Source organism: Euprymna scolopes, chromosome 7, assembly GCF_053919585.1.
Source record: "Euprymna scolopes isolate OS-2025 chromosome 7, ASM5391958v1, whole genome shotgun sequence".
NCBI classification, from domain to species: domain Eukaryota; kingdom Metazoa; phylum Mollusca; class Cephalopoda; order Sepiida; family Sepiolidae; genus Euprymna; species Euprymna scolopes.
The window spans coordinates 136,384,756-136,407,553 of NC_136488.1; the positions used below are offsets into that span (position 1 = coordinate 136,384,756).

At 33.5% G+C, this 22,798-nt stretch overlaps 1 protein-coding gene and 1 pseudogene across 1 annotated transcript in view; both read right to left on the bottom strand.

Annotated features, from left to right (window-relative positions):
• The window catches only part of LOC145279985 (phenylalanine--tRNA ligase alpha subunit-like), a 50,836-nt gene extending 29,513 nt beyond the window's left edge, over positions 1–21,323 (bottom strand). The window contains exons 1-7 of the mRNA XM_080131582.1: positions 21,204–21,323; positions 20,911–21,118; positions 12,043–12,180; positions 10,961–11,059; positions 7,429–7,547; positions 3,171–3,263; positions 1,524–1,652 (exon numbers count right to left, since the gene is read on the bottom strand). Of these exons, the coding sequence (XP_079987708.1) occupies positions 1,524–1,652; positions 3,171–3,263; positions 7,429–7,547; positions 10,961–11,059; positions 12,043–12,180; positions 20,911–21,048 (716 nt within the window). The 5' untranslated portion in view covers positions 21,049–21,118; positions 21,204–21,323. The remainder of the gene's footprint in view (positions 1–1,523; positions 1,653–3,170; positions 3,264–7,428; positions 7,548–10,960; positions 11,060–12,042; positions 12,181–20,910; positions 21,119–21,203) is intronic.
• Positions 4,527–4,643, bottom strand: LOC145280410 (5S ribosomal RNA; annotated as a pseudogene).
• Positions 21,324–22,798: the final 1,475 nt, after the last annotated feature.

The window sequence follows — 22,798 nt, forward strand, 5'->3', positions numbered from 1 at the left end:
CGAAAAAGCTTTGAGAGATAGAGAAATGAACTGATGGCAACAGACAAATCCCACCTTGACAGAATGTGGACGAAAACCTTAGCATGTAGAAACACACACCCAGAGTCTAACCAGCATATATGTGAAGCATCAGAGTTTTTTGTGTTTTGTTTTATTTTTCTACTTGTGGACCTTTATGCGTCTCCATCAATGGTTGCCAATGTTAAAAAGATGATGACAACACGGCCAGAACAAGAACGATGAAGATGAAGGGAAATCCATGGAACTTGATTCTGGGATTGGCGGCTTGCAAATTATTTTGATTGATTTATGATAGACTTAATGTTAAAAAAAAAGAAAAATTTTAATTTGGAATTATAAAAAAAAAGTCAATGTGGCATAGAGGACCAAATAAAGACTCACTATTAAAAAGTTGATTTCTAGGATATTCGGGTCTGGTATGAATGAATATCACAGTTAAAATTGTAGCTGGTAAGTAGTACTTATGATATTAAGATCTTCATTATCCTATATATTCCCTATTTTTTTCACTAGTTGGCATTCTTTACATCGAGATGGAGGGGGTATTGATTGAAGTAGGTGTCGAATATCTATCTTCTATCTATATATATAAAAGGCAAAATGTGCATGCGTTAGTGTGGGTGTTTGTATGTCTCGCGAAAAATTTCGACAGAGGCCACAAATTTTCGCCAGATAGGTATCATTTTCAAGCTCGAACCTTCGGCCGACAAATATCGAAAAATTGGCTAAAAACATTAATTTCTTCACACTCAACCAGACGCTTTTTTACAGGGAGGGTAGCAAAAAATCCTTCCTTCATGACAAGATAACGATATACGTATGCGCCAATGACAGCGTCCATTGAATTAGTTTAAATATTAAAAAAAAAAAACGACCCAATTTCAGCGACCCTTTCTTAGCTCAGTTGGTTAAAGAGCAACGTCATTATCTAAAGGTTGCGAGTTCAAATCGTGATGTAGGATATCCTTTTTTTTTTTACCGATTTTTTTAACAACGTTTAACATCATCCACTTCACACACACCTCGATTGTTTTTCGATTATTGAAACAGTTCATTCTTTCTTTTTCCATCACGTATGCTGTTTTTCAGATTTTCTAAAGAAGTTTATCATCGTTTTTTTTAATTGTTTTGATTCAAACCCCCCCCCTCAACCCACACTGTGTTCACTGTTTTTGTTTAACATCGTTTTTTTTTAAATATTGAAACAGCCCATTTTGCTTTCATTTAACCCCTCCCTAACACACACACCTCCAAACACCCAGGCAGTGCCGGACACCCCTGCTAGTGTAACATAAAAAAAAAAAAAAATGGCCGTCACTTTACAGTATTAAATAAAACATGGGAATATAAAGGTCTTAATATCATAGCGATTAAGTGCTGGCGACAAATTTAACTGTAATATCCGTTCATACCATATCTGAATACCTCTAAAAACTTTTCAAAGGTGAGTCTTCATTTGGTCATCTAAGCCGCAATGACCAAAAAAAAAGAAAAATGCTTACCCCATTTCCAAAAAAATGGTCATATACTGAGCTCGAACTTTGAGGAGCGGATGAAGATGGCCTGACTGAGGCATAATTCCAAGAGCATTAAAATTATAAGGTTTGAATTCTTTATTTTTCCAAGAGCCACTGAAAAATAAATGAAGAAATGAAAAAAGAACAACAAAAACATTCAGAGTAATTATGACCAAGTTAATAGATGCCAGAAGATGACGAATGGAAGAAGAATCTAAACTCACAATAATAATTATACAAAATGTCATGAAAATGATTGGCATAATTTTGGGATTATGTTCTATATGCAAATCATAGCCTATTTATGTAAGGGTGCTTTTTGTAATAACACTCCATTAGTAATCTATTTCCTTTACAGTTCGTATAGGATAGTTCTATTCACGTCACTCAAACCAATTGAAGAGAATTGAAATTTTATGTAAAAAGTAAACATTTTAGCATTTGCAACTTCCATGTTCTATAAAAACCACCTTTCATTCCTGGATAATGTTGAGTACGTCTTTTAGCAAGCCATAAATGACATCATCATAATCATATTCAGTTTAACGTCCATTTTACATGCTGGCATATGTTGGATGGCTTTTAGAAATTGACTCGAAAACTAATCCGATTCTTAAAGTTCTGAATTTTTTAGATGATGGCTAATTGTTTATCTTACTTGTATTGATTGGACTATTGTTCTCATCTTGAGTGTAATCTGTGCATCGTTTCAGTCGGATTGTCCTTCGGCCATTTTCAGGCATGTTGGTTGCCATCTTGGAAAAGAAAGGAGGAAAAGGTACTGACTCCGTAGATATTTTCGTATTCTGTGAGTTAACTTTTCTCTTTTCTTTTTCCAAACAAGTGACATGCCTGAAGATGGTCGAAGGCCAAACCAACCAAAACGTTGCAAAAGTACACTCAAGATGAGAACAATAGTTCAATCAAGACCAGTAATATAATGCTATCCTTATTAAAAAAAAACGAACAAAAAAAACTACTTTATTGCAAATAGTGATTAATTTTATACAATGCCAAAGTTGTTAAATTTCTGCTTATTTCAAAATTTTCTAAAAAAAAAAAAAAAAGTATATATATATATATATATATATATAAGCTGTGTATAGTTTTTTTGTACATTAATGTTTTTTTTTATTTTGTTGAGTAAATCTCCACAGTTCTTTATGATAGTAACCATTAGTGGAGTGAAGATAGCATAACACACAAAATCGCACGAGTCATATCAAATATCTGTACTTCACTAATAGGCACTATCAGCACCTTCCACATAAAGAACTCTCAAGATTTACTCAACAAAATAAAAAACACTATATATATATATATATATATATATATATATATATACTCTTCATTTGTTTTTACATAAGCAGTGCTATGTTGCTACACAGTCATGACCATGTTTCAGTCAGTTAGCTACAAGTAACTAGAGACCTCTTCAGGCAATACAGCTTATACAAAATCAAAGTTTGCTTATGTAAAAACAAATAAAGCGTATACCCTGCTCTACTTTGGTATTGAGCACTCTTGTATTAACTTTGTTACACTTCATTGGTTACTTAGTCACTGGAAAACAATAATCTCAGATTATATATATATAAAGTGAGAGGTAGAGATAGATGTAAAAATTCTCACGTTGAAAGCATTTCATCTGTCAAATCTTTTTCTGGTTCTGGAATCGTCAGACTAAAATTTGGACCCTTTCTTAGAACATATATTGTCACTTTCCTGGGAGAAAAAAAAAATTACCATGTACAAAAGATGCAAAAATTAAATATATCAGTTTAAATAAAAACAAAGCATGAATTTACTTGAAAAGAAATAGCTTAACTACTTTCTTGAAGTTATATGAGCATATTAAAACAACCTGACAATTAAATAATTTCATTTATCATTTTTAATTCTAAAAAGAAGCTGAAAAAAAGAAAAAGATTCAGACAAAGGTTTATTTCATTGTGAAATTAGTTATGCCATTTGTAAAGCACAATTGGTGGCAATTTGTCCATGAATTCTTTAGCTGTTAACGTTTAACAGAAATTTTTAATTTTTTTGTTAATTTATATTTAATTTTTATTTGTATTTTTAAAATTTATCTTACATTTCCATGCAAACTAAACCCTGCTAAGCCGAGTTACGAATATTGGGTAATTGATTTAATTCCTATATACAGAGTTACCAAATTCTACATATTTGAAACAACATGTGAAGAAGTACTAAAAATAGCAGACAATCCTGGTTAAATCTTGTATTTGGTGCGAGATTAGTAACCTAATTAGTTATCTAATATTGGCCTGAAATTCCAGAAGCACAGAAAAACACCTTCAATAGAACAGAGCACAACCTGTTGGGCAGACTACCACTCAAAGGTGCAATACTATAGTTAGGTGGAAGGTAGGCATATTTTCTGCTATATCTATAAGTTTGAGATTATTCTTACTGCTGGTTTGCAAGATACGAGCAACTTTTAACCCTTATACATTTTCCTCATTTTTCGCCAGGAAAGCTAGGCATGAGAGCAAGTTAACATGGGAGGTTTGGGTCTGGTAAGGTTAATACCTTACCTAAACGTAAAATCCACCCATCCAAAGATGGTGTACTCTTAGTCAGTCTCATGAGTAAAAAAAAACGTAATCAACTCCAATATATAAAGATAATACACTTACAACACAAATTTTCCAGCATCCTTGGTTACAGAGCTTTGAGGATTAACACGGATTTCCAGGCACACTTTGTTCAACACATTTGTTGATGCAATCCGTTTTATCTTAATAATAATTCATCAACATGACATTAGTTATACACATGAAGGGCTCCTTCAGTCTTTGACAGACTATGGATACTCACAAAGGGGTGCCTGCGCATGAAATTTTTGTGGCCGGAGGTGCACAATCTCCAATCACACCTCTCCTGAGTCGACATTTTTAAATACCAGTGGCAAGTGAAGTGTATGTACAGGATGACTGGAAACAAAATGCCGAGATAAGCAGAGAACACATACAGCACCTAGAATTTCTAAATGGTCACCCATCTGGTACTAACCAGGCTCAACATTGCTTAACTTTGGTGATCTGATGAGAACCGGTGTGTCAGCGCGATTATGCCGTATATCGCTTTACACATACCATCTATCTAAACCACCAGACATTGCAGAAACTTAAACAGCATTTGAATTTTTATTTCATAGAAATAGACCACTGCGACTTGAATTTGCTCGTAAAGCCATAACTAGCAAAAATAATAAAAAGACATAGTCTCAAAATAAAAAAGTGGCTACCACCAGTAGGTGCAGTCTAAACAAATTGATGAGAGCCATTTGTTAGGTACCAAATAAACTAGTCTAGCAGCAATGGGATTATCAAGTTTGGTGTGTGTGACTTTTGCCTGAATTAAAAAAAAAAAAAAAAAAAATGCCACATCCTCAGTTTCTGGAAAATGGCTGAATTTGAACCCTAACCCAATTAAGCAATAATTAGCTAAAAAGGCGATAGGCGATTAACAAAATTATTTGATAACGTATTATTAGAAGGACGAAATACAGACCGTGTCATCTTTTTAACTGTTGCTAGGGCTGATATATCAGCTCTGCAGAATTGGAAGGGTTAAATTGAAGGGAAGTATATCATTTTTTTTTAATTTAATCTCTCATCATTAAAAAAATTGAAGTTTTTTGTTTCTTACTTTAATAATAATTCATCAACACACACACACACCTAACGCACTAATTATACACCTACCATGTATCTTAACCACCAAGAATTGCTAGAAACTTAAATTAAGTGTAAGTGAATGATCGAAAATAAACCACAACTGCTACTTGAATTTGTCTGATGTCCTAACTATGGTTAAAGTTAAACAATAGAAGATATAATCTATATATATAAAAGCGAAAATGTGTGTATGTATGTTGGCTTTTTGTGTATGTCCAACAAAGGCTTTTTTCAGAGAAGCACTCGGTCAGCTCACAACTTCTTAAAACTTTTTATATCACATAGAAATCATAATATCTCCGAGTTAACAACGGAGCTCGCCTGTCCATTTAATTTGCTCAACTTCAGGAAGATAAATATTCAACAGTTTTCGCTCGCCGCATGTGGATTAGGCTTTTTCCTATAATAAAAGCGACACTAATTCTGGCGGTATTTTTCCAGCTATCGCCGGAAATGTCCAAAAGCAATCAGCTTTGATCAATGTGGAAATATTTTCCTTATATCAGACAATTGCTATTCAAATTGGACAAGGGGAGCTGGTCCCCCCCGCCCAACATCTTCGGAAAATAAAAAAAAAAGCGTTCTCGCAGTAAATGAAATACGACCCCGCAGTCAAAGTTGACCTCATTAAGTCATTAAAACGTGCACCTACCAAATCTAAGTAATCAAATAAATTCAAACATGTTTCCGTTAGTATCTCGCGGTGGCCCAATTGTTAACGTCGCACTTTTTTTTTTCACACTTTAATTTCCAACTTCGCCTCAAGGGTTCGAGTTCGATCCTCATACTCACCTACCAAAACTTTTTTTAATTTTAACCCCCCCCCCCCCCCGGAGTTTTGATTTACCTCCAAACACCCAGGCAATGCCGGGTACCCCCCGCTAGTCACAAAATAAAAGGAGACTATCACCAGCAGGTGTAGTGTAAGCCAATTTATGACACACTATACACAGAAACATCCGTTGGCTGATCAGTAAACTCATCTGGCTGCAGTAGGATTATAAAGTTCTTTTGTGATTTAGTCTAGACTAGCATTGGAGGCTTTGCCTAGTCATAAAATACGCTTAATAGCGTGAAAGAATGAGAGTTCATATAGAAACATTGTTTTAATTTGAATAAAATAAAATATGCATCAAATGCGTTTGAAAGCCAAATACAACGTAATATTAGGAAAATAAACAAATATTTTACTTGTTTGAAATTTATCACAAATATATACGCTTAAATATGATATTTCATATATATTATTATAGAGTTGTGATTTCAAAAGTGAAAAAAAAAGTATTTGGGTGCCGTTAGCGAGAATCAAAACCGAAAAACCAGAAGCAAAACTTTAGCATTCAAAGTTGGTGACGTTACCACTGTATCAACGTGACACGCATATGGACCGATTAAAAATTACAAATAAATTAAGATGAATGTACAAAATGCATAACGATTTTTTTTAATTTTGACCCATTTTTTACCCTTTAAAAACTATTTTAACCAGCTAAAGACCCAGAAAAGAACGGTCAATAAAAAATCTAATCATTTGAGGCCCCTTGCGCTGCTCTGCGATGTTTAGTCTCGGAAGAGATAGAGTTTGAAAATATGGAGACAGACAGACAGACATACTGAGTTTTATAAATTAGATTAAAATATATGCTAGGTTATCAACTTCTGGAAAATCATTGCTATACTCTTATGACATTTGGGCAATATAGCTTTGAAAATCTCTACACACTTACAAAGTGGATGCTTCTTCATTATTAGAGTGAAATTCAAAAACTAACGGTATATACTTAATTTGTGTCAAAGTAATGAACATATCCAAAAATGAGGAAAAACGATAAGATAGAAAATTATTAATGAAAGTTTTTGAAGGCGATAAACGATAATTGAGTTTTGCTAAATTGGCCTAATATTTTTAGTTTCAGAAAATAAATACCTCCCTTATTTCAATTCAAGCTATGTTTTTTAGCAGAACTCAATTTTCACTACTTTTATTCAAAAAACTATTTTCATGAACAATTTATTTTCTATCTTATAGTTATTCAAAATATTTGGATGTGTTCATTATTTCAAAAAGACAAATAAGAAAATATTAATGGTTTTATTTGAAATTCAAGATTTCGATTTTTGAATTTCACTCATATAACGAAGAAGCACCCAAAGTCATTATGAAAATAACAAGATTATCTACTTACACTTCAGTTACCAATTTTCTTTTCTTGTAGTCTTTGAATTGAGAATCTGAAAGCTTCGTTATTGTGCCATTTTGTAACTGCTTTAAGGTTTCTTGTACACTGTCCGTTATTTCTTCAACCTGAAACAGAAAATGAATTTTTTCCAATAATTTAAGCAAAGATGCTAAAATGCTAAGATTATGTTTCAGAAATTTTAGTTAAGGTTTGATAATCTGTTTAATTTCGACTACTATTCTCATCTTAGTTGTTATATTCATAATTATAAATAAAATTTCGACTACTATTCTCATCTTAGTTGTTATATTCATAATTATAAATAAAATTTCGACTACTATTCTCATCTTAGTTGTTATATTCATAATTATAAATAGTATATTAGAACATCAGTAAAAAATAATATGCTTGCGAAGTGTAAAAATAATAAATAGTGAAGTAGAAAATAATACGACAAACAAGTACATGTAGAAATCAAGGCCTTTGTACATTATGTCTAAGTGAGAAACTTTGAATTCTAAACTTTAAAGATCAAAATCTATTAAATTATAGAAGTGAAATAACAAACAACTGTATACACAGAATAAACTTTTCTTTTAGATAACAACACATAAGAAAAATAAAATAAACTTATTATTAATAAAAATAGATAAACTCAACTATCAATTCAACAAATTCACAAAAGGAAAAGATGCGTCACCCTATAAAAAACAGAACAATAGAATAGATGTCAGACAAATCTTTGTCTGAGTGAAGCCCAGCCATTGGCCAACGAAAACAATATATATTCCCATAACTTATGATATAAGTAGTAATGCTAAATTTTTAAAAATAAAATTAGATTTAAAGTTCCCAAAATTCATACTAAAATTTTCAACATCAACCTATGGTACAATGTTTTAACATATGGATCAATAATCAATTTGAAGTGATGGTCTTTTCTTTTTTTTTTTACATGGAAGTAACCACTTATCAAGGCCTAGAAGCCACTCAGGGATAAGGGTTATTGCGTGTACAGTAATCAATGGGACAATATCGTAGTAATCGTTAGTAATGGAGATTTGATAAAGTGTCTTACTTAAGGGGGGGCGGTTTATCAGGAATTTGTTTATGTTGGACTTGAAGACATCCAAGTTGTAGTCAGGTAGGAAACAGGCAAACGGAAGAGAGTTCCACAGGCGTGCACTTCTAAGAAAGAAGCTTTGTTCATGGAATCTACGTTTTGATTTAGTCACAGATAAAGAATGGGGAAAATTATTGACAGTGGTTTCAGCTAGACGAGTGTTTTTCGTGAAAGATTGGCAAGGGGAGGACCAGAGATTGGAGCTCGGACGAGCACTTCCCATAGAAATAACGATAAAACAAAGACAGGCTGTTCGATCTTTATTACAAGTAACAATAATAAAGAATAGCAGAGTCTATTGCTGACAGAATGAGAACCATTGCTCCCATAGATTATATAAATGGTTCATGTTTCTGAATTTTTTAGACGAGGATTGATAATTGTATCACTCCGACTAGTGTTCTCATCTTGTGTGTTATTTTTATGTTTTGGCCGATGTAACCTTCAACCTTCTTCAGAAGTACAAACTAAGGAATCTGCATGGAATTTCAGCTCGAACCATTTATTTAATCCACGGAATGAGATTATGCTATCCTGTGGATTACATAAAGTGTTGGGTTCGAGACTCCTAACAAACGGTTCCCCAGTTCGATACAAAACACCTGATGAAGGCCGGAGGGCAAAACGGCCGAAACGTTGTGACTATAACAACCAAGATGAGGAAGGAAGTCCGACAATAAATAAATAAAGTGTTCCGTTCGGAATTCTGTGCGTGTTCACTCATTTGACAGAAAGATATCTGCGTGTGACAAGATAAACGTCAAGATCAAAGTCTACATCGGACAAAACATAAAAATAAAACTCAAGATAAGAACATTCATCCACATAATCCAATAAAGGGTTTGGTGCGTATTCTCTCCTGATGACCCGATATTATCTGGAGGATGCTATGAAATAAGAAAAGAAAGAAATGTTTCATCCAATGCCAATAGGCGCAGGTGAAACGTGAACTAATTCTGCGGAATCTTTCAGGTTTTTTTTAATGGCTGGAAATACTTGATGCTTCGCCAAGAGTATTTTTTATCATGACGCCATCACTAGATGGGTTGCCTACCACGGCTTAAGAGAGGTTCATCTAGCCTCAAGAGAAAGCTAGACTATGCCAGTTTCCCAACCTGGTATTTTTATCTCACAGTACATACAGCGCCTCGCCTTTCCAAATGGTCACCTATCTGGTACTGGCTAGGCTCAACATTGCTTAACTTTGGTGTGTTTACGTGATTGTTCTGTATTATGAAATAATCCCCGCCCCCTAAAAAAAAACATGATTATTATACAAGTCTACGAGTGAATAAACTAATAAATGAAATGAAATAACCCAAGACAAAAATAAAAACGATAAACACGATTCTATACAAGTTTACGAGAAAAAGAAAAACTAAAAAGGAAGCTCCTGAAATGACCTGTTTTCTCTCTTGATAACGGACATTAACTGCAAGCCAAAATGGATTACTTCAAACGTGAAAATAGCTGATAAGCATCATTATATACAAACTTACAAGGCAAGCTGCTTTTCTTTTTTTTTTTTCAAAACACAATATCTTCTGTTGTTTGCTTGCTTCATGGTAAGTTTCTGCTACTATTCTGGTAATAATTTTTATTCTCCATATAAATTCATGAGTTCAAAAAGATGCATTTAAAGAAGACCGAAAGTTACGTTGTGAAAATAAAAACCAAGATGAGAATATTAGTTCAAATAATATATATTCAATGAAATTTTTTAGAATGTTTGTAAAAAAAAAAAAAAAAAATTTTTTAAATAAATACTAAGAATAAGCAAATTTTGAAGCTTACTTAGAATTATATTTATTTAAAAAACAAAGCTACAGAAAAATCTGTATGATATACAAAGATGTCATATTCCAAAAGTTATGTAAATTGATCTAGTAGCTTTTGTGTAACTAAGAAAATCAAATTTTACGATGAAGCGAAAAAATAGGGCTTTGATCGGACATTTTGAATAAATAAAAGACGATATTTGAATTATAGAGGTCAAAGTCAGCCTAATAATGAAAGCAATTTAGCATTATAACCATAAAAAAATATATGAATTTTGATTTTCTTAGTTTAAAAATATTTGATCAATTTATGTGACTTTTGGAATATGGAATCGTTGTTCTGTGATGATTACATATATTATAAAGATTTGTGTTTTTGTTTTTTTAATTAAGTGTAATTTTTAATAAGCACCCCAATTTTTACTGGTTATGCAAAAATCAGCTGCTAGTGACCCCAATTCACAGGAAGACAATTTTTATAATTTCCTATAAAACATTCGACATTTAAACAAGTCATCAAATTTGACACAAGACCATTTCATATTCGACACAAGAATAAAAAAAAATATTTTCATTAAAATTAATTAGCATTTTTCTCTACTCATCCAAGAATAAAAAAATAAACACAAATATTTACCTTGCGTAAGACTTTAGCGGCTCCATCACTTTTATCGATTGTAATCCAACCAGCAGACATGGCTTTATTAAAACCAATTTTGGCATTTGGCACATTTTTCTGGCAATAGAATATGGACGTAAAAATATGTGGTTAGAATTTTAATAAGATTCTTTATGGACTAAAATATTTTTATTTTGTAATGGTTTAATGGAGGAAAAAGTTTCAAACTAAAAAAAATTATTATTTTTTCTAAATAGCATCAAAGAAAATTCATTAACTTTTTTTCTGCTTTTTCACAATCAAATATACTTAGTGTGGAAACTTTAGAGAAAAAGATAGAGAGCAACCTTGCATTGCCTAAAATCATAAAAATCTAAATACAGGGTCCTTTTTATAGAGGCAGTCAACTTTAAAATTAACAACTCGATTTTCTTTAATTGCAGATTTAGCAACTATCAGGGTACTTGTTTAGTTTAATCAAGACATTAAAAAATGAAAATATTGAAAAAAATTATATTTTACATACCCATTATAGAATTAAGTTCTCATAAGAAAATTTCACTTAATTTGATGAAGTAGTTCTTTTTTTTTTTTACAGCAAAAAAACAATTTATGACAGCAATGTCGATGTAGTAATGTCCCGACTTAATCTATAATATAAATCTCACCTGTCTGTTTAAATGTATGTATGTATGTTTGCTTAAAATTTTCATGATCGGTATCATTTTGAAGATCGACCCTTTTGGACGACAAATATCGAAAAATTGGCCAAAAACATTAATTCCTTTACCCTCAACTGGGCACTTTTCTACGGGGAGGGGGTCACTTTTTCCACCAATATTTTCGACAGAACAGCAAACACGTCACTTTTTTCACATTCTTTTCCTCCTTCGCAATATGGGTTCGAGCCTGCTTACCTGCCTGCCTACTACCACTTTTTTTTTTTTTTTGCTCAACACACACCTCTAAACACCAGGGCAAAGTTTAATGCAGACATACAAACATACATACAAACATACATTCATTCGTTCATTCATTCATACATACATACATTTAAACAGACAGGTGAGATTTATATTATAGATGAAAATTAACTTTACCATAATCTCTGACTGCAATATTCCTTCTTCAGGAATTGAATTAAAGATCAAAGCTTCATGGCTTCCAGAATCTGCAACTGCTCGGCCTTCTTTTGTCAATTCCAACTTGGAAGAAACTTTTTGCTCTGCATCAATAATCTGTTAAAAAAAGACAAAAATGAGAATGAAATAATTCAAACTTGTAGAAATAATTACATATTCAAAAATTGACATAATAATTATGATAGTTTCTGCTCTATGAAACAGGTACTGTCAAGAATTGAACATTTTAACATGCCTAAAAAAATAAACGGCAAGATGAACAACATTAAATTTAAAACACTAGTTTTTTTCATAGTATTTTCAAGTTAAATCCAGTTTTCACCATATTTTTGTTCATTAAATTGTTAGGTTATTCGCTAAATTAACTTTTTAAATTTAAGTAAAAAAATGGAAGATTCCAATTTCTTTTCATGTCGTATGTCAGACTTTATAAATTGCATAATATGATGGGAGTCTTCTCAGTGCTTGTTAAGATAGTGTCGATGGATCGATTTTTTTAAAATATGTGGTTTTAAGCAAAAACAACAGTACTTAATTAATCGTCATGTTGAAAATAGTAATATATCCAAAAATTATGAAAATTCATCAAGTAGAACAACTGCTAGTGTTTTTAATAAAAAGTTTATCGCTATCATCTAAAACAGTATGTCTACCATTACAATGGTGTAAAGGGAGATAAGTCAGTTTATAAAAAAAAAAAAAAGATATTCAAACGACAAAAACAGTAAATTATTTAAATTAAATTAAATTATTTTCATCAAGATTTAAAAAAAGAAAAAAAAAAAAAACAAGCAACAGAAACAAATTTCAGTTCTATTTTCGTAAATATATATAAAAATATTTTTGTCCCCTGTATTCACAATCCCCAAGGTGTTTACATTTATGGAAAATGTGATTTCCCCCAATTTTTCATAAAATTTACTTTCAACTATAAATAATTTCCTACTCAATGAATTTTCGTGATTTTTTGATATATCACTATTTTCGACATGACAAGTAAGTACTGTTGTCTTTGCTTAAAACCACATATTTAAAAAGTTTGGATCTGTCGCCTATCTTAACAAGCAGCGTCTTATCTAAAACAACATATCAAAATTAGTGATTAAACTTAGTGTATCTTCATATAAAAGTGTAGATTATTTTCAATGATGACCTCGAAGGAAGATTAAATCTGGATACTATAAGGTTTGGTCGTTTTGTTTTACGGCATACCAATCCTTTTCAAGTTATTTAATGGAGAATTTAGTAATTTGTGAGAAAGTTTTTATGCTTCAAGTTCTTTATAATTTGAAATATTTATTTATGGTGTTTGGTTTGGTTGTTTTGTAGGGAAAAATTGTTTTTGCCTTTGACTTTGCAGAACATGATTGCGTTTTGCAAAGGGAATGAAAAAAATAAGAATATTTTGTGCATTTTAGTTCAGGAAACCAGTATCTTCAGACAGCCTAATATGATAGCAGCACTAGACAGTATACAGAGATGTATGCAAAACAGGAGGCTTCGATAGTATGGTCACATTGCTCTCTGTCTACTCCACTTGCTCTTCTTTTAACTACATGCTAGTTACATCCATCCAACAACTGGATAGTGTCCTAACAATTTGCCACAGATAGAAAATTACTCGTCCACTAATTTCTCCTCCTATCTCCGGGATCTTGTTGTCTCGTCTGAATGTTAGCTTTCCCATCTTTCTTTTCATTAGTTTATAACCAAGTGCTATTTCTTCGTCCAGAGATTCTGGCGATTTTTCTATCAGTCTAAATTCTTTCAAATGTTCCACAACTTCTTTTGTTGACGTCTTCGTTACATCCACCATTACATCATCGAAGTACGAATTAGTCACTTCTTTAGTTTTACTTCCTTTCTTCAACACCGTTTTTAAAATAGCTGCCATAACCTCCAGCGCAACATTCAGTTTGAATCGAAATCGTGTTAGGCAATAATTTTTTTCCTTTATAGCCGAACAACTGGTATTACTATAGTTTCTTTGCTACATGTAGCTGCCAGTAGGCGGACTTAAAGTCCACAATCATAGTTCTTTCCACCAACCGTCTCCATTTCCTCATCTTTTCATCACACACAGTTACTATACTGCTCTATATAACACACCACAAAACAGTTCAATTCTAACACTGGCTTGACTTTCCGTTTTGTGGCTTGAAACACTGCCATCAATGGTAACACACCTTTTCCTAAAAGAATACTTTCCACCACCTTCTCAAACTGAGATTTTCTCACTTTTTTTTTTTTTTTTTTTTTTTTTTACACGGTGGTCACCACTTATCAAGGCCCAGAAGCCACTCATGGATAAGGGTTATTGCAAGTACAGTACGTTAGTGTGGAGATTTGATGAAGTGTTTACTTAAGGGGGCAGTTCATTAGGAATTTAGGAATTTACATTGAATTCTTATATGTCACTATTTCGTAACACTGGAGGCTCACCCTTCCATTTCTCTCCATCGAAATTTGCCTCAAAGTTTTTATCCTCAATTCTACAAACATCCGACTGATGAGCAGCTATGGCACAGTGTACATCTCCAAACTTTACCTCAGTTTTCTCTATAGTTACACTTCCCATCTAATATCCATTTCAAATGTGCTGAATCTCTGGCAAGTGTCATTTGAAGTAGAGCATGAATAGATATGAAAATGCTGGTTTCTTACCCCACCCCGTCCGTCAACACGTTACTATTTATAAAAAAACATGCTTGTCTAAGTAGCGAGCTATGTCACGTGATGACCGTTTTCTTTTCAAAAATGAAAACGCTGCATTTTTATTTCAAGCAAAATCAATTCCTATTTGCAGCCGCGAAAGACGTCTTATATAGCAGTTAACTTATGAATTTTGTAATATTTCTTTTCTAGATGCAAGTGCTAATATTATATTTATTTCAGTTTTTAATCCTTATTTTATTTCATTGTTTTATTAATTGTGTAAATGGTTTACTCGTGGAAAGATGTGCCAAATCTATCTTTTTTTTTTTTTTTTTTTTTTACATGGGGGTCACCACTTATCAAGGCCCGAAGGCCACTCAGGGATAAGGGTTATTGCGTGAGATAGTATTGTAGCATTCATTAGTATTGGGGGTTTTGATAGAGTGTCTTACTTAAGGGGGCGGTTTGTCAGGAGTTTGTTTATGTTGGACTTGAAGATGTCCAAGTTGTAGTCAGGTGGGAAACAGGCAAGCAGCAGAGAGTTCCACTGGCATGCAGTTCTAAGAAAGAAGCTTTACTCATGGAATCTACGTTTGGATTTAGGCACAGATAAAGAGTTCATTTGGAATATATATCTTATTTTATTTTTTTTTTTTTGTCATAGATTTTTCTTGTCCATAAATGTTTATATTTTCCAAGTTGATAGCATAACAGATTTTGCAATTGTTTTCATTTTCAGTTGGCAAGAGGGGAATCTTTCACCTAACTCCCTCTTAAACACACCAAATGGGCTTTTATTAAGTACAATACTTAATTTTTTTTTTTTTTTAGACAATGCATTGTGGATGCGTTATCAGCAGCTCCCGTTACTCTCGCTTCTCTTTATTTGTCCCTCAGTCCTCATTTTTAATGAGTGATTTTTCTGACAAAGGGAAAAGAAAAAGCTGTTTTCTAGGTTGGCAGTATTTTGCGTGAACAACCGCCAGGAATGTCGGAATTTTTCTGTTTCTATGTCTATCCTTGTAGTCATGTCACTAGTAAGGGTGCTGGAGGTAAACGTTTTATCTGGGCTGACATTATCCACCTGATAGTCAGGGACCCGAACCTTTGATTAAACACTAAGGAGGCTCTCCTATCAGCAGGTGCAAAGTACTGGGGCTGCTATATTGCGATTTGGTGAATGGATTCTGGACCATGCAGTAGCTTCTGGTGGGGCCTCTCGATGCCATATTAGTGGGTAATTGTTACGGCTTTACCTTTTCATGTGCTACAAAAAAAAAAAAAAAAATTCTTCATTTCTATTTCTCTCTTACTTTCCCTCTCTGCATCCCTCTGCCTGTTTTACAAGTATTTTAATAGTGGATGCTTCAACAAACTAAAAGAACTTATACCCCCCCTTTCGACGTAAATACCACAACAAACTCGACAATCAGCTAATTCCCATCCCTACACAGTAGAGATCTCTAGATGTAAGCAGGCCTTCTACTATAATAGTTTCTTTCCCAGAACTGCTAGATTTTCGAATTCCCTTCCAGGTTCCTGCTTCCCCAACTGTACTGACATGCAGAAGTTCAAGTTTAATGTGAACAGACATCTTGCTGCTCCACTCCCTACATAGTATCCCTGCAACTTATGTCCCTGATAGTAGCTCTTTGTTTGCAGTGAAAATGTAATAAAAAAAATTAAATTAAAAAAATTATTTTTGTCTGCACAGGTCTTTACACTCTGCACACAAACAGGTTTGTACTAATTTTTTTAGTGCTTAATTACAGAAAAGCAACTTACTTTGCCTCTGGCAGCATTTCAGACCACAGTTTTACAATCCACAGAGGTACGAAAAGTCTTCAAAAAACAAATGTATAACAAATATCTCATCTCTCTCATCTCTGTCGTCTTTCAGGATGCTTCAGAAAGAACGCAGAGGTGTAGTTCCTGTTCGAGTGGCCATCAGGAGTTCCTCAACTGGTCTCCATGCATCCCAGCATTATGTGAAGCGCAATACACAGCCTCTCCATAGCGAATGATTGTGCGTGATGAAGAGCCATCTCCATAGCGAATGATTGTGCGTGATGAAGAGCCATATCCTTCTCAAGGTTACCCTGTTATTATGGTTAGGCATAAACAGAACACGGCGGATACAGAGGAGTAAACATGAGTAATCAATCCTGCTATTCCATATGTAACAGTAGTTCCAGTTGCACTCACCGACAAACTGATGTTGTGGATCTGAGAACCAGATGGCTTTGCAGATGATCAGATTAAATTGGCAATGGGAAAGCGCACAAACTCTACTTAGCAGAGAACTGCGGAACTGCATGTGGCGCAGCGCCCCATGCTTTTATGCAATGCGCAAGCGAAACTTCACTATAACAAATAAATGTTATCAAAGGTATAATAAGTTACTCTTCTACCTATCTGGAAAATATCTTAGTGGTTTTACTTACTTTAAAACGTTTATTCAGTTTGAAAAACATATAGTGTCGAGCATTAGGTAAGAAAAAGAAAAATGGCAGTTGATTTACACATAGATATTTAAAGTTTTGATAATGACTTAAAAATAAAAATTATACAAAATACTGCGAGAAATCCACCCAAATATCACGTTAACATTTACTGAGTGAGTTTCTAACAGTATTTTGTTTTATTTTTAAGTCATTTTCAAATATTTAGGTGTCAATTTGCGACCATTTTTCTTGTTCTTGTCTTATGCTAGACACTATATGTTTTTCAAGCCTAATAAACATGTTTTTCCAGATAGGCAGAAGAGTAACTTATCTTGCCTTTGCTAAAATTTATTTGTTATATTTTTTTCATTTTGGAGCACTTTTACAAATTTTTGTGGCGGATACAAATTTCTGACGAAAATTGACGTTTATAAACCAAAAACGTACCATGCTTTATTTGTTCTCAGAATTTTCAAGGGCACCACTATTGTAGTAAAGAACCAGAACATTTATTTAACATAGTTTTAAATCACGTTTTGATTTAGTCTTTTCTTCTTAATCAACTCAGTGGATTTATTATTTATTTTTTTGGAGTTTTTGACAAATCGATTTTTTAAATATGTCGTCTTAAGCAAAAACAATATTATGTACTTAATTGTTATGTTAAAAATTGTAATATATTCAAAAATTACAAAAATTCAATATAGTGTTTGTAGTAAACTAGCATTTCAGCCCGGCGTTACCCGAGTGTATGTTGAGCAAAAAAAAAAAACGGTCAATTTTTTTTAACTTTGACCCCTATTATGACCCCTTAACATTTGTTTTGGGCTCAAATCAAGTTATTAAGTTAGATCCATGTCCAAGGAACCTATATCTAAGATTTCAAGTGTTTAGACCCAAAATTTGGCAGAGGAGTTTGGTAGAGTTCTCAGAGGTCAAATCGTTGAACTTTGACTCTTTAACAGCAAAATTTCTGGCTGAAAACCGATTACAAAGATTTTCCCAAATCTCAGTACCCTGTATATCAAATTTCGAGTCTGTAGACTGAAAATTGACAGAGATATTGTGTAGGGAAATGTACACAGACATACACACACACACTTTCACAGATATATAGATAAAGTCTATCGCTATAGACAACAAATATTGCAGCCATGAACAAGTCATTTAAAATAAGCATTCCGAGTTATGTTCCCTGTGTGTTAACTTTTCACAGTTTACTTTATAAGGTCTAAGAAAAATGCAATTTTACCCAATTTTCTATAAAAATTACTTCCCCGATATAAATCTCACCTGCCTGTTTAAATGTATATATGTATTTTTGTACATCTGCCTAAAACTTTCGACAGAGATGACAGATTTTCACGAGAGTGGTATCATTTTGAAGCTCGACCCTTTGGATGACAAATATCGAGGAATTGACTTAAAACATTAATTCCTTCACCCTCAACTGGGCACTTTTCTACAGGAAGAGGGGGTCGCTTTTTTCGACAATATTTTCGAAAAAGTCATCCCTTTTTTTCGACTGACTGATTAGCCTCAATTTAAACCTTCGCCACTTCTGGTTTGGCAATGGACACAACGGCAAAGACGTCACGTTTTATTTTTTCACATTCTTTTCCTCCTTCGCCGTAAGGGTTTGAGCCTGCCTGCCTACTACCACTTTTATTTTTTTGCTAAACACACACCTCCAAACACCCAGGCAACGCCAAGCACCCAGGCTAGTTTAAATAATTTCCTACTCAATGAATTTTCATAATTTTTGGATATATTACTATTTTCGGCATGACAATTAAGTATGTAATATTGTTTTTGCTTCAAACGACATATTAAAAAATCGTTCTCAACTATCTTAACAGGCTCCTTTTTTTTTTTTCAAACGTGACATGGGTGATCTTTTTTTAGTCCTTATTAAGATAGAGTTGACAAACTGATGTTTGAAATATGTGGTTTTAAGCGAAAACAACAGTACTTACTTGTCATGTCGAAAATAGTAATATATCCAAAAATTATGAAAATCCAGAGTAGAACAACCGCTACTGTGTTTTTAGTAAAAAAAAAAAAGGGGGGGTACTTTTATAGTTTATCACCGAAAATGGAGACAGCATTTTTTTAGGGCACCTCTCGTTAAAATCAGAGGGGGAAATCAGTATTTTAAACTATGACCGAAGTAGGAAATAACAAAAAAAAATTACACGATTGTTTTAAAATTATATTTTCTGACGCAGACTTTTCAATAAATGTCTTTACAATTATTTGGTTTTCAAATGGCGCTCGCCCAGTTTAAATAATTATGAATATGTCATTTTCATTTTCTGTTTTTAATAATAAAAATATGTATACGTTGTAAGAAATTCTGCAGGAATAAGCAGGCTCCTCATTGGTCAGTTTGTCTACTCACGATTTTGTTTGAACTTACCAGATTGGTTGTACTTACTAACTGCCGAAGCTATTCTTGGCGCTAAATTTATCTTTTCAGCCCGGCAGTTTTCCCAGACACAACAGGTCGGAATGGACGTACGAAAACTCACTCGAGGCTTGTACCCTCAAAACCCCTTTGTCCCATTGAGACGTATTAAAGTCCTAATGTGAGGCGAAATGTTATCATTTGCAAACACCAATGCCCTTATGTTGGGCAAAATATTATATTCATTGCACACTGTTGTGCTCTGTGAATTGATTGACTTTCATCATTACTTATAATGTCTCTCAGTGACGAAATTAAGGTCTACATTTTGACCTGTCATTTGTCTGCCATTCAGACAGTTATATACAGTGAACTCCACGAGGACTGCCAGACTAGCAGCATCCATCTTTGGAAGGCATCACTTAACTCATCGACCTGTTGCCGCTTTTCTTCGACAGCAGAGTACTGTATCCAGCATTATATGAAGATGAACTATGAACTATTACCCTTTCCGGGTGTTACCAGCCCAGCTCGGCAGATAGCTAAAGATGGCACATCTTTTGCAATTTGGATCTTTTTACTTTAATAAAATTTACGCTGAAGTTTAAAGATGAGCCTGTTGTGATTTCTGATTGTTTTCTTTCATTTTGCCAAGGGCAAAACCGAGGTGAGAGAATATCTCACAACGTTTCATGAAAAACTTTCCCGTTTTCATTAATTAAATCGAAACATTTCCAATTAAACAATTACGGATATATGTTCTCTTTCACTTTCTTTATTTACTTTTTTTCATAGTTCTTTCCGGAAGTAAGTATATCTAGTTATATTTTTTTCGTTGTTATTTATTTCATACTTCGGTCATAGTTAAAAATACTGATTTCTCCCTCTGATTCTAATGACAGGTGCCCGAAAAAAATTGGCGTCTCCATTTTCGGCGATAAACTGTAGAAGTATCAAAAAAAAAAAAAAAGTCTATAGCTATTGGCTACAACAAAACGCCAGTCATTAAAATGGTGAAAAGGGAGATAAGTATGTCCCTGGTATTCGCAATCTTCAAGGTATTTACACATGTAGGGAAATTTTTCGCGATTTTTGGATATATTACTATTTTCGACATTACAGTTAAGTACGTACTGTTGTTATTTGCTTAAAACAACATTTTTAAAAATCAATCTGTCGACTCTATGTAATAAACACACATTTAAAGCGATGCGAAAAGTATTGCATCATCTCGCTAGACAACAACAGATTGAACACAAATGCATTAATAAATTTAGAAATAAATAAATTGGAAAAAAAAAAAAAAGAAAGAAAACTTACACCTTCATGGATTTGTAAACTTTTTACGGCTCCAACGATCTTTTGGTGAGTTTCATCCCATTTTTCGGCAAGAAACAACGTGTCGGCGTCTTCGTTGTTTTCTAGATGCGACAAGATACGTTCCCGTATATCTCCCATGATGACAAGTTAATTAACGATTAAATGTGCGGGGAATTTAAGGATTTTCAACTTCCAACGGTTTTATTTTCTGAAAATTATAGAAACAAATAGAAATAAATAGACATTCAATAAGATAAAGACGAGCAAACGAATTAAATCTTTACAATACTCACACGTCATGTGGAAACGAAACTCGTTCTACCAAGGATTGTTTTTAAACCGGTGTCATTCGAAGAAATTCCCTTAAAAATATTCTTCCTATTAAGAAATCATTGAGTTGTCCTTCCCACAGCAGCAAGTTTAGACATGAAGTTGCTTTAATGTGCGGGTTAAAAGCTATCAAACTAGGTGGGAACAGATTATACACTTTGAATTATTTATTTGCAAATAAAAGATTATTTTTGGTCCCCCCGACAAAGGGAGGGTGGACCTGTAAATTCACCCTTGTCCGTTCGTCCGTTTGTCCGCACTTTTCTCAATAACTACGTTTTGAAAGTTTTTTAAATTTTGCACAAACATTAAATATGATATGAATAAAAAAAAAAATAAAAAAAGTAACAGTTCGGATTTTCCGAGAAAACACCGGTTGCCTCCCCCCCCCCCCCGGGGTGCCTTTCACGTTAAAATGGTTAAAATTGACACTTTTGTGCTTATTAAAAAAACTGATGCCTTGGATTTTTATAAAACTTTCCGAAAAGTTGTAACTAATTGATTTTTATATAATTTTGTTTGTTAATACTTCATGATAACTCTTGGTTGTGCCCCAGGGGCTCTTTTAGGGCTAATAAAAACACTCCATTTTTGGGACTATTTTACCATATTTGTTCAAATTTTTCTGTGTATGTCTATTTAGCAGTTTTGCATGGTGCTGAACTCAAATTTAGATATGTTAAGGCCTTGGGAATTTTGGGGGGCTAAATGGGGGGGGTAAACTGTGAATGGATAGGCACAGTGATCATCTTCTGTCTATCCAACTCTAGTTAAGAATTTAGGTAATAATGGCATTGTAACGTTACTCACATTTACACACGGGACTCACACGTAGGCAGTCTACGTCGCAAGGAACATAGGACAAGTAATAACTCGACTCTTATTTTTTTTTTTTTTTGTAACAGCGACATTTATTTCTTCATTCTCCCTCCATACATGATCTTTCATTATGGCTGTGACATCATCCACGTCTCTATCGTGATCGTCTTCTTCTCTTGGACCTCTGTCCTCTCGAACGTCGTCTTGAACGTCATCATCTGTCTATATGCACATTCCTTTTTTATAGTCTTTTTCTTACAGCGACGTCATTTCACATCTGCACTCTGTTACAGCACAGGTAAAATGGCACAATCAAAAATGACACAGTACAAATGGCAGAAGTAAATGAATAGGAAATAATTGCATACGGAAAAAGATAGAGGTGAAAATTCCACAATAAGTAAATAATAGATAAAGGGAAAACATTTAAAAAGTTTGTAAAATTAAAAAGAAAATTGTATTCATATTTAAAAGTTAAAAATAAAATGTAACCCCAAATCCTGAATTCTAAATATGCCCATAGGTTTATTTATTATGTTCGTCCTTTATTTATATGAGAATAAAGACAAATTCCCCCAAAACCAGAGGTGCATAATTTACTACGTCACAGACCGCATTTAATTCTTGGCCGCCATCTTGGTTACTGATCTGAACTACGCCGCCATCTTTGTTCAACACAATATCTCAGAACTTAAGAGGTTAACTACGCCACAGACCACATTTGATTCTTGGCCGCCAT